General features: G+C 38.3%; 1 protein-coding gene across 5 annotated transcripts in view; it reads left to right on the top strand.

Moving 5' to 3' along the window:
• CELF2 (CUGBP, Elav-like family member 2) overlaps positions 1-9,119 on the top strand; it is a 474,025-nt gene extending 464,906 nt beyond the window's left edge. The window contains exons 12-14 of one of the 5 annotated variants that reach the window (XM_006891845.1): positions 3,520-3,663; positions 7,358-7,528; positions 8,917-9,119. In XM_006891845.1, coding sequence (XP_006891907.1) covers positions 3,520-3,663; positions 7,358-7,485 — 272 coding nt within the window. In that variant the 3' untranslated portion in view covers positions 7,486-7,528; positions 8,917-9,119. Of the gene's footprint in view, positions 1-3,519; positions 3,664-7,357; positions 7,560-8,916 lie in introns of those variants that run through there. The other 4 variants (XM_006891848.1, XM_006891846.1, XM_006891849.1 and 1 more) reach the window with 4 other exon arrangements.
• The last annotated feature ends 3,026 nt before the right edge of the window (positions 9,120-12,145 follow it).

Genomic DNA, 12,145 nt, shown 5'->3' with positions numbered 1-12,145 from the left:
GATGATGGGATTTTATTCCTTTATCTTCTGGGATGTGTGTTCAGTGTTTGGTTATAACCATTCCTCTACTCTCATACTCCCATAGTTTCCTCACCCAGTTAGTCTGTGTACAAGAAATTGGAACCATTTCAATAATAGTTAAGTAAAACATAATTTGAAAAGAAAATAATATTGAGAGAAGGAGCCCTGGTGGCACAAGGGTTAAACATTCAGCTGCTAATCACGGGCTTTTGGTCTGAACCTACCAGCCACTCCATAGGAGAAAGATGTGACAGTCTGCTTTCATAAAGATTCACCACCTCGGAAACCCTATGGGGCAGTTTCTGTCCTGTCATATAGTGTGGACAATATTAAAACAGTAAAGCAGAAGCCCCTCAGACTCCTAAATAGGAGGGAACAGATTCTGTAATGAATCCCAGTACTACCTGGATACCTAGATTTTCTCCCCTGTAGTTCAGTCCTTCCTTGAAGAAAAGTGGATAGTTTACTTGATATAGTTAATCACATAAGTCTGTTTTTCTCAAAGGAAAATGAGCAACTCTGGCTTTAGAAAGAAAATGGTTTTGATATATTTTTTCCCCCTAGCTAATTTTTCTGAAAGATTGTGTCATCCTTTTAGATATTAATCCAGCAAAATTGGCCACTTTGCCTCTTGTCACTCTTCAGTGTCCTCTAACTTCTTTCACTCATTTCCTTCTACCATTGTTTGCCAGAGACAAGGCATGCACACACAGATATTTGCAACCTTCCAAGAAGCTGGCAGAGCCACTGGTTGGCTACAGCTTTATTTCCACAAACTACTGTTGTTTTATGCTAGATCAGGTGCCCTTACAAGAAATAAAAAAATGTAAACACCCAGCCACCTGGGACCAATAATATAACAAAAATAATTCTAACAAATTATATAACAATTTATACTAGGAGAAATCTGACTCATTAAAGATTTCTTGTTAGAAGGGGTTTTATTTTGCCTTTTTACTTCTTTTTTTTTTTTTTTTTAAATCTCTATGTGATGGAAAGGAAGAGCCCTGTGGCACAGTGGATAAGTGGTGGGCTGCTAACCAGGAGGTTGGTGTTTTGAATCTCCTCTCCATTCTGGGAGGGAGCTCTGGTGACATAGTGGCAAGAAGCTGTGCTGCAATCCCAAAGGCATGCATTTTGAATCCACGAGACATCCACCAGAGTAGGATGGGCAGTCTTCTCTTGTGAGGTTAACTGCCTTTGAAAACCCACCAGAGGGTCAGCGATGAGTCAGTTCCGACTCCACAGTACACAACAACAACAGTCTCTTCTGGGAGAAGATGAAGCTGTTTCCTGTAAAATTTACAGCCTCACAAATCCAGTGAAGGGCTAACATGAGTCAGAACGGACTCAATGGCAGTGGATTATGGGTTTGGTTTTGTTTTGGTCTAAAGGAGAGAAGTAGATGATACACAAGTAGAATCCTCAAAATCTGTAAAAATAATTCCCCCTTGATACCAATTACAGCTGCCATCTTAATTGCAATCCTAGAGAACTACCTTTTTTGCCCCCCTATCATTGAAATTGGGTTGAGGGGAAGTCTATGTAGAATCAGACTATTTCTTAGTGGTTCAAAAACTAGGTTTCTACAGTAAAAAACACTGTTGACATTTTTTCCTGAAGAAAATGATGGACCGTAGTAGAAAGGCTCCTTAGGCTTCGTTACCTGTCTCCATATTTTCTTGATCTTCCTTTCTGAGTACAGATCGAAAGTACAGCATTCTAGAATTCCAGGATTACTCAGACATAGCCAGGGATTTCTGTCTTGGTGCATTAAAATTGTATTTTCTCCCCAGGCTTCAGGAGGTAAGATATGCGTCACAATTCAGATTGGGTCCCATTAATCCTCCTTTGTGCATCTGGATCTTTTATTTAGAAGCGACATCATATCTAGGTGGTGCCAAATTTGACTTGTATGTGTCTTACAATGCACTGTAGTATTCAGTACTCATTCTAGTGTATTTGTTTTGTTTGTACCTCATCACATTAGATTTGGGGTTTTTCAAAGAGTTGTTTTGGTGGGTTGGTTGGTTTGTTAATTAGGAAACAGTTGGGGACCTGAGTCTTAAAGGTGTTTTCCCATTAAGTACAAACTATCTCCCTTATGCTGGGATGACCATTCCACAGAAACTGAAAGAAGTATACAAAGTTAAGTACCACACAGGCTGAGAGCTGCTTCATCTCTGCAACTTCACAAATGTGTCTCATGAAGCCGCCTTTGTGAAAATTCTAATTAGCATAACTTTTTTAAAAGAAAAATTACTATTTATTCAAAGTACAAAAAAAGTTGGTTTACTTTTCCTTACAAAAATGTTGTATTATTATGACAAACAATTACCCTTTTTCTCTAACCAATATGCATTAGACATGCTAGCCAACCCTTGCTGCTCTCTAGGGAAGCCATCATCACCTGTCCAAACAGCCAGATGGGTCTAGTTCTCCTCTTGTGAGTGCTAGCAGAGACACCAGGAACCAGCTGCAGGTGTTCATTCACCAGCACCTTCTGCTCCCTTCTCTCTAGATATCTGAGATACATAACTACCCTTACTGTCTATCCTGTTTTGAGAACTTTCCAGAATACCCCAGGGAAGGTATTAGCACCACCGTTCTTAGCACCCTTTGATGTGAAATACCTCCAGGCCTGTTATATGCTAGCAGATTTCATTCTTTCCTTTGTTTATTGTCTTCATTTAACTTTGTGGTCACGTGCACAAGTAGGGGAGTAAAGTGAAGAGGGGCTTAGGAGAGCTTCCCTTTCCAAATAGTGTTCTGTATTCCGCCCAAAAGATTTCTGTATTCTGCCCTTGTTTCTTGTATGCTCTGGAAAGCAAGGCTAGGACTGGAGAGCCTGACTTGGCGTGTCCATTGACAAGCCTTTCTGTACATCCAGTGCATTCAATTTCCAAGGCTAATTCCCGTTGGTATAATTCCTATCATAGTTGTGAGACTCCAGCTACCTTTCCCCCCCCGCCTTGACTCATTGCCAGTCATTTCTAATAAAGATGATTATTAGACTGTGTGTTAAGAGATTTGGCAAATCAAAACTGGCTGGATAATTAGGTAAATGATTGAGGAAACCCAGGCAGCATTACTGCTATATCCGTTAGTCTAAATTGCGGCAATTTGTTTCGAAAGCACAGGACCCTCTCTCCTATCAAGCTGGTACGTACATACTACAAAATATGCCCATTCCAGCAAAGAAGTATTTTTGCTGGGTCTCCTTCCTCCTTTCCCTCATACTTTTCCCAGTGACCACAGAAGATTATCGGTGAAAAGGGAATCATTCTTACCAATGTCTCTGGAAATCAGAAACATATGAAGGATAACTATATTCTTAAAAGTTATACCAGTACTTGACATTTGTCCATCTGTATGTTTTCTTTTAGAATGAGAGAGCCAAATGCTTAGCTTTTTGTTGTCAGAGCATTCCTAAGAAGAGGTTTTCAGAACTAAGAAACCAGGAATACCTTACTCTTTTTTTTTCCCCCCTCTCTTTAGGTCCAGAGGGGGCAAACCTCTTTATTTACCACCTTCCACAGGAGTTTGGAGACCAGGACATTCTGCAGATGTTCATGCCTTTTGGAAATGTTATCTCTGCTAAAGTCTTCATTGACAAACAGACCAATCTGAGCAAGTGCTTTGGTATGCAAAAGTAAACCAAGTTAAATTATTCTAGTAGGTTGCCAAGTGAGAAGTCATGGGAAGGAGACTACAAGTGGAAAATACTGTAGAAATCAGGACAGGGCCTTCCTAGTATAGTGAAAGTTCCTAAATCCCCGGTTGTGCATAAGCAGATTTGGGCAAAGTTACTGAATCAAAAATGGAGTGGGATCTTTAAAAAGGAAGAACCCAGAAAATGAAATTAAATGTCCCATATATTAGGTAATGTCTATTAAACACTAGCAAATATCTATTAAAGTGTCTCACATATATCCAGTAATCTTTCATTACAGAGCAACAACAGTTTCTTTAAGCCTCATACTGAACCACAAACTTTATCAGCTGGAAATGTTTACCACTGTTAAAACACTGTGGTTTAAACTCTCTTGATGCAGAATTATTTTGCAGATGCTTTGCAAATAATTCCTTACTCTTCCATATTTAATATGACTCAGATGCTATAATTGAGGGATGACTGTTCAGCCTGATGATACATACACTTTCTCACACAAATATGTATACAGTATAACCTGTGAAAGTCAGAATCCGTATGAGAGAGCAGTGTGGCATATAAGTGTAATTCAAATATTTTATACTAAAACAAGTTGTGGAAAAATCCTAAGAGGTGTCAGAGGTCGAGAGCTTACAAGGCCTTAAAGAAACAACACGGTCATGTTGAGTTCCAACTCTCTCAGTTTTGCCGTGGACTCACATTGGGGATGTGGCTCAGGGTGCCGGCTGCACTGCATGCATCTCTAAGTACACAGGGATAGGTGGAGGAAGTATCTCATGGTTGTGGTGGTTGTATGTGCTGTCTGGTCAAAACCGGCCCATAGCTGACTCTCCAGCAGGTTTTCAGAGGCTATAAATTGCTCAGGAAGAAACTGCCTATCTTTCTCCCGCAAAGCAGTTGGTGGATTCAAACACCTGCCTTTGGGTTGGCAGCACAACTCCTTTACTCACTAAGCCACAGGAGTTCAAATTTACATAAAGCGTAGCACAGTGGGTTCCAAAGCCAGAAATTTAGAATTACAGGCTTAGTAGGAAATACGTGAATGGATATGGTACACAGATGGGTGCAGATTTTAAAGAGCATTACAAAGCACAGCTTCCCATGCACAAGTGCCCACACTCTTCTTCCTCTGTATCCTGTGGCCTCTTTCACTCCCTCAGAATGTAAGGAAACCTCACCTCATGCAATCCTATTTTACATCAGGCAGCTGATATCCACTAAATCAATTCTTTGTTTCACTTTTGGGACCCTGTTGGCCCCTAATTATTTTAGGGGCCAGAATGTTGAGAATATACAGTACTCTCTTGGTAAACTCTGACCCATTTTGAGATGGAACATTTGTTTTCATCATACCTTCATTTTAGTAATTCATTTGGGTAATGGGTAATAAAGAAAAATAGATACAGGCCAGATAAAATGGAAATGATATGTCTTTTGGTGGTTTTTTAAAAAACAAAACAAAAACACACAACAAAGATAAAGAGTGGTTCTCGGTCTAAAATTGTTAATGGCTATCACCAATCCAGAGAGAATGTTTTGGCTCCTAAAGCGCCATTATAATAACGTTTTTCTAGTGTGTGCACTACTGCCCAGAAAGATCTGAGACATCTGCTGTTAGAGGCGTTAGTGTCTCACCTCTGTAAAGTCACTGTCTTTACCCTATTGGAACAGCTGTCAGCCTGAACCCCTTACCTTGTTGGGGCTGTGTCAACTAGATAAACTTTCTCACATGGTTCATGAAAGAGTGAAAGGGAAGTTGTTATCCAGGAGGTTGTGTGTCTATCTGTGAGTGTGAGCTTACGTTTGAGAGGCTACCCTGGTCAGCATTTTTGTTCAAGGCCGGATCTTCATATTTCTCAAAGCTAAATAATATCTTGGATTTATTTAGAGATTGGAAGAGATTGTACTTTGTGGTTTAATTTTTTAGAAAATATTTACTGCCTTAAAAAGATATTCTATCAGCCCAGAAACTGACTAACCAATGTGTTTGTGATGATGCAAGCTGCAGTTAGGAGTATCAATAGCAAATTGCATTTAGGATTCTGACCTTTTTTTTTTTTTAAAGCCCTCACACCCCCGTTTCTTAGGTTTATAATAGACACAAGGTGATATTCCATTATTTCATTCTGATGTGTTGGCCAGGTTACATTTTTCTCACACTTAAAGGAGTTGCACCGCCAACCCAAAGGCAAGTGGTTCTAATTCACCAGCTGCTCCCTGAAAGAGCGAGCCAGTCTTCTCCCATGCAACTTACAGCCTTTGAAAACCTGCTAGAGGATAAGCTATGAGTCCATTCTGACTCAAGGGCACATAACAATTCCCTTTCTACTTCTGCCTAATGACCGAGAGGGAAGGGAGGCAGTAGCCACAATCTTCAATTTGAGACATTTATTCAGAATTAGAGTTAATGAAAATTTAAAACAATCATTAATCATTATGCAAACCTGGGAGAAGCTTTTCTGCCTTGTACTACAGGCCCACTCTTACTGTTTGAGAACAGTACTCTGCTGAAAGTTTATTTGTATCCTTTTCTTCCTCCTCTTCTTTATAAAAATAGAGTTTTCTCTTTAGCTTTAAACTTTAATAGATGGAGAAACCTGGTATAGAACTTTCTGAATAGCTGATATTCAGAACTGAACTCAAGTCAGTATAATAGCTTCCGTTCAACATCCCTAAAATAAGCAGAAACTGTACAAGCTCCACACTCTGGCATCAGCATTCACTAAAGCCTTACTTGTACAGCCCCCACCCCTAGCTTCAGTGGTAGAATAATCCATAGGGTCAGAGTTTTCTGGTTTTGGGTCTTTCCAGAGACTGTCATTTGTTCTCATGGTTCTTTTTTCAAAAAAGCATACCACATCTACTTTTTTTTTTTTAGTGATCATTGTTGCTGAAGATAAGGATTCTGGTACTCTTGTTGGGATGGTGGTTAAAACTCCAGGATGTTCACAATGGGTTTTTCCCCCCAAGACTTCTTGGGTTATGAAGTAGCAATTTATCTTCCTTTGGCTTCATTGCTGCTTTAAAAATAGAAACCAAGATAAAGGGAAAGATCCCAAATCTTTCCTCTCAGTAATACTCTAAAATTATAAAAATCAAGAATAAATTATTCTGCAGTTGAGTTATTGGCTGACCAATGAGCAAGTGTGAACTTGATCTCTGAATGAATATATAGAAAAGTGGAACTAAAGGCAGTCGAGAACTTTGGCTATATACTCTATATTGCCAGCCTCTGGGGACCCTTCTGGCTCTGGACTATTTATACCACTGTTTATCTGAGCTTTGCTTTCTTAAGAGTGCCTGGGGCTCCTTCTAGAAAGGAAAGATTCTAAGAGACTTAAAACATACACGGCGTAAATAAGACTAAAACTATTAAACAATTAAGTTTATTTAAGTCTGGTAGGGGAAGGCTTTTGTTCTACATCATACCAAATTAGTAATCCAACTAGTTTTTCCACTGATTTTAAGGGGACATTTCCAATTTTGCACCTCAGAAATGCTACATATGCTTGATGGTAGCCACACAGTAAATTTATGAGAGCTGAGGCTAGGAGATTGACACATGATGTTATGCCAGTTTTCCCAGGAAACCCCTGGTCTCCTTTTCTAACTCTCTGCTTCCTCTCCACCTTTGTCCTGCCCTCCTCTCCATTTGTTTTCCAGGTTTTGTTAGCTACGACAATCCTGTCTCTGCACAAGCTGCTATCCAGGCTATGAATGGCTTTCAGATTGGCATGAAACGCTTGAAGGTTCAGCTGAAGCGCTCCAAAAACGACAGCAAACCTTACTGATCTTAACCCAGAGGCTCCCTGCTCTTATTTTAGCTTTCTTAGGGTAAGTCCCACAAGCCAGCCTGTTCTCAACAGGGAAGGCAGAGGAGGACCACATTGCCAACTTTTACCAAGAGAGACAGTTATTTTTACAATAAGGCCTCCATCCCCCCACCCATTCCTCCCACCCAGTTCGCCATAATTAAAATCTGGGTTACCTTGTTTTTATCAAGTAAATTCCACCTCCAGTTGTGCCATTGTATTCTCCTCTGTTTTGCGATTTGACTCTTTTTTTTTTTTTTTGTATTTGTTTTGGTTTTCGTTTTTTGCTGTTTTTTCTAAAAAAAAAGGAAAATACACACACACAAAAATGATATCTTGAGAATTTGAAAGGCAAACAAATGCTAATGTGCAATTTTAACCCTGAAACCACCGGTGCCCTGAGTGTGCACTGCTTGGAGAATCCACCCTCCTTGCCTGGGGCTGCCCATGCCTTGAGGAGGGCACCAGCTGTTTATAGAGGTTAACCGTGGCGTAGAGTGAGCAAAAAGCCAGGAGAAGCACTTACTCAAAGCAAAACGTCTTTCCACTACATTGGTTTGTTTTAATAAGTAGGATTTTCTTTTAGGGTTCAAAGAAACATGACATTTATTTGGTCATATTATTACACTGGTTGTCTATTTTGTTGTTGTTTTATTTTTAGTTTTTAGAAAGGATTAATGTAAAAAACAAAGATTTAGAGATCTGTTTCTTAAAGCTACAGGGTTTAAAAATAAAATAAAAAAATGAGTGCAAATACTTGATGTTTCTTGAAAGATAAATTTACTAATAATAAATACATAAATAAAAAAGAAAGCCACAGGCCTGTAAATTTTATTTGTAAAAAAAGCATTTCTATTTTTATACAAAATTTTTACTGCCTCAGAAATAATGGAAGTTATTTATTGCCTATTGTTAACTTATTGGATACCTAAAGAGCAGTTCTCTGTGCTAGCTAGATCCTTTTGAAGTAGTCTCTAGAGGAATTGTTCTAGGAATGGGCTTTTTTTCACCGTTGAACCCTAGACCTAAAGTTCATGCTTTATCCTCTCGTTGTTTGTATCTGTCTGATTATTTTGTTTGTAACTTCCATTATCTAGTTTAAAGTTCAGTCGTCTGACTTTCCCCATATGTCACATTTGTTGAAACTGGATCCTTTCCCTTGTTCCTCGCCAGCCCCTCACCCCAAAACACCCTGAATCCATCCCCTCTCACTCTCTCTGGATGGATTCTCTTGGGGTTTCATTGTGCTGTGGATAAAGATTGTTAAGAAATGCAAATTACGTGAATGGCTCGTAGACTCCCTAATGACCTAAGATTTGCATTAGTTTTTCTTCTGCACCCTGAAAAGTGATTTTGTTGCTGCTGCATAGATTCTGTGTAACTTTTTACTCTTCCTTGTTTTTTCCCTAGACATCTTCATGCCCGTTAGTTCATCGTTTGCCTAGCATGTCCCTGTGGCGTCTCAAAAAAAAGTTTCATCGTCCCGTCATTGTTTCTGATGTCTTTCTGACCTCACATCATATTTGGTTCTCCTACTGACCTTTGATCTAGTTTGACCTTTGAAATTTGCATGTGACCTCATCTAGCTATGAATTCTGGGAAGTCAATGTGAAAAACATTGCTGCATTCATGCAAGACTGAAATTTATTATTAGACAAATCAATTATAGAAAAGAAACCTGTGGCAAAAATGTTTCGTTCTTTTCTTTCTCTCTCTCTCTTTTTTTTTTTCCGTTTTTTTTTCTTTTCATATAACAGACTTGAAAGTATTATACAGGGATTGGCATTCTTCCCGGTCACTGGTAACAATAGCAATATGTGTCCAGGGACACAGAATGTTGGTTTCTAACAGACTACTTCCAAAAACAGTTTGAGAAAAAAACTGTCTGATTTTAAGTCTCTAGAGGTCTGTAATAGTTTTTACATTTTTCAGGCAGTGTAAAGTTTTTTGATAAGGCCATTTTAGGTGGCTCACTTTCTCATTAAGATATATATATAGAACCACTTTTTGTAGATTAGTATAAGAAAATATTTACCCTGTTTTGGGGCAAATGCTACCTATTTGTGTCACCTTTTGCTGAACTGACTCACAGTTAGACAATCCATGGTTTAATGCACATGAAATTACCTATATTTTATACTGTTTCAATGTACAGGAGAAAGGTTACTGTAAACTGTGTTACGTTGGTGCTTCTGTGAATTAAGTTGTGGTTTCATCATGAGTCTTATGGTCTTAATGTTCTTTGTTGATAAGACAAGTTTAGAATTGGTTTACTTAAACAAAAAAGAATTTAAAAAAAAAAGTTGTTTGCTTAAAAAAATTTCATGTGAGGGGGAAAAAAAACCAAACCCAACCTATTCCAGAATAAGTTTTGTGTTGGCTTGTGAAGCATTGATGTCATTATTTTCTTTTTTTAATTGTGGACTATTTAGATGTGTTTGTGTTCAGCAAAATGTGATCTGTTTTGTTTTTTTTTTCTTTAAAGAAAAAAAAAAGTGAAAATATATAGTGCCAAATTCCAAAGGTACTTCCTTCCTAGAGCTTCAGTGTGTTTCTTGTGAGAAGTAATTTGATAACATGGGTATTTTATTATGTGTTTTGTATAAATCCCTAATATTTAAAAAACAAAAAACAAAAAAAAAGAGGTTAAAAAGTTTGTTAACTTGCTATCCTGTGGTCTTGTTGCCTGAAATTGTTATTGTTTGTTATTTCTCTATGATGTTTTTTGTAAGACATTGTATAAGTGCCCATGTGTCACTTTTTAACCACTCTGCACATCAATGCTGTGAAGGCAACCTCACAATGTATTTTCTTCATAATATATGGAAACCTCTAAGGTGAGAAAGTTTTGAACTTTTAACCCTTTCTACCCAGAGCTATCTGGAATGTTGATGACTTTTTATACTGTCACCATTTTAGTTGACATCTTCTCTTTGGGTTGTTTTGTTTGTATTTTTTTGTCCTAAAGATGTGATTGGGATCCAAAAGGAAATTCCATAGTGCAGATCTGAAGGGGGAAAAATATACTTCAAAACACTCCACAATTTTTTCCTTACCTCATTTTTCTTTTTTTAAAAAACAGCAACAACAACATTTGATTTAATCTTGTTAAAAGAATTCTTAATGTGCTGTTGGAATTCCTTCTTGAGTTCTCATTAACAACTGTCTTGGTGAAGGCCTCTAAGGAGAATAGTAGGTAGATTCAGCACCTACATAATCCTGTAAAATTCTGTTTGTCTTTGAGATCAAGTTTAATGGTATATTTTAAAATAATTTCCCATTCCTGTGCAGTGAAACCACTTTGTGGTGGTGGAAGCTTTTGAGGAATTTACTTTGTTTCTTAAATACTCCTTAATGTTTCTAAGTAGCCACTGCAGTGGGAAATCTTTGACCCCAGTGGATAGATCTGAATAAGCAAGGTATCTAGAGGGAGAAGCCAGTTGTTTCTCCCCCTGCCTTTTTGTTCATAATTTTGACTGAACACATTTAACGTGACTGGCCATGTAAGTAAAGCTCACGTTCTCCATCACAGTTACTGAACAAATATCTAGCACCAGTTCCTGCTGCCACTTTTTAAAGTGCCATATTGCATTGACCTTTACTTTACATGCTATCTTGTGGTCTTGACAAACCCTAATGTCATACCGAGAGTTCACAGACAACCTCCACCCTTCCAGAAAGCAGGCCACTGGAAGTGTCTTTGTCTTTAAGAGTTTAAAAATGCTAGCTGCCTTTCCTGTGCCCTCTTCCACCTCACCACCCTGTCTAGCGTGTGGATGTCTTAGCCCTGGGATGGAAAGGACTAGCCTCTAATGCAAAAAAAAACAAAACAAAAAAACCCACATAAACAAAAAACCAACAAAAAAAAAAGTTTCCTTCTTATAGCACATGCACTTACAATGAAATTATTTGTATTATTCTCACACGTGTTTACTACTGCTGGGGCCTTCCTTCATCCTTTGAGGGCTATTTTGTACTTCCTGCAGCGATCAGCTTAATAACAAGTTATTGCACATGTCTCATATATATTATATATGGTGGTGTGTAGGCACATACATAGAAACACAAGTTATACCATTTGAATTTAAGACTTCCACTCAGAATCTCTTCATTTCTCGATTATGTAAATCTTACCCCCATCCCTCATCCCCACCCCTCCGCCAATTATTTCATTTAAAGCAAATTTCCCTTCTTCTTGCCATCTTTTTCCTCTTACTCACCTGAGTCATCCCCAGAGGAAATGGCATGCAGTTAATAGGAGGCTCGGGTAGGCGCTTTGACTTGAGTGTTTCTTACTCTGCAGGCAACAAAAAGAGCACATTTAGGAGGGAAGTCAATTCCTTTTTTGCATGTTTCACTGTCAAAAAGATAACTTTCCTCAGAGACAAGCTGTCCTTTTATTTGCTTTATCTTCTAATACTAAAAGCTGCAAGAGTGCAAAGGGCCTGTGCCAGAAGAAAAAACACACAGGGATTTTTTTTTCTATCAAGTGTAGAGAATAGTCATTTTTAAACTAAATTAGAGAATTGTGATAAAATGGCAGTCCTTCAAAGGCGTAACAAGTTCATCTTTCTTTCACCATAGGGGTTATAGTTCTTTGGCTTGTGCTACTCTGGAATCATTTTACTGTTTCTGTTTT

Source organism: Elephantulus edwardii, unplaced genomic scaffold (genome assembly GCF_000299155.1).
Source record: "Elephantulus edwardii isolate Elephantulus edwardi_28Jun2011 unplaced genomic scaffold, EleEdw1.0 scaffold00105, whole genome shotgun sequence".
NCBI classification, from domain to species: Eukaryota; Metazoa; Chordata; class Mammalia; order Macroscelidea; family Macroscelididae; genus Elephantulus; species Elephantulus edwardii.
The sequence above is the reverse complement of the archived record's forward strand: the minus strand, read 5'-3'. Positions and strand labels throughout refer to the sequence as shown.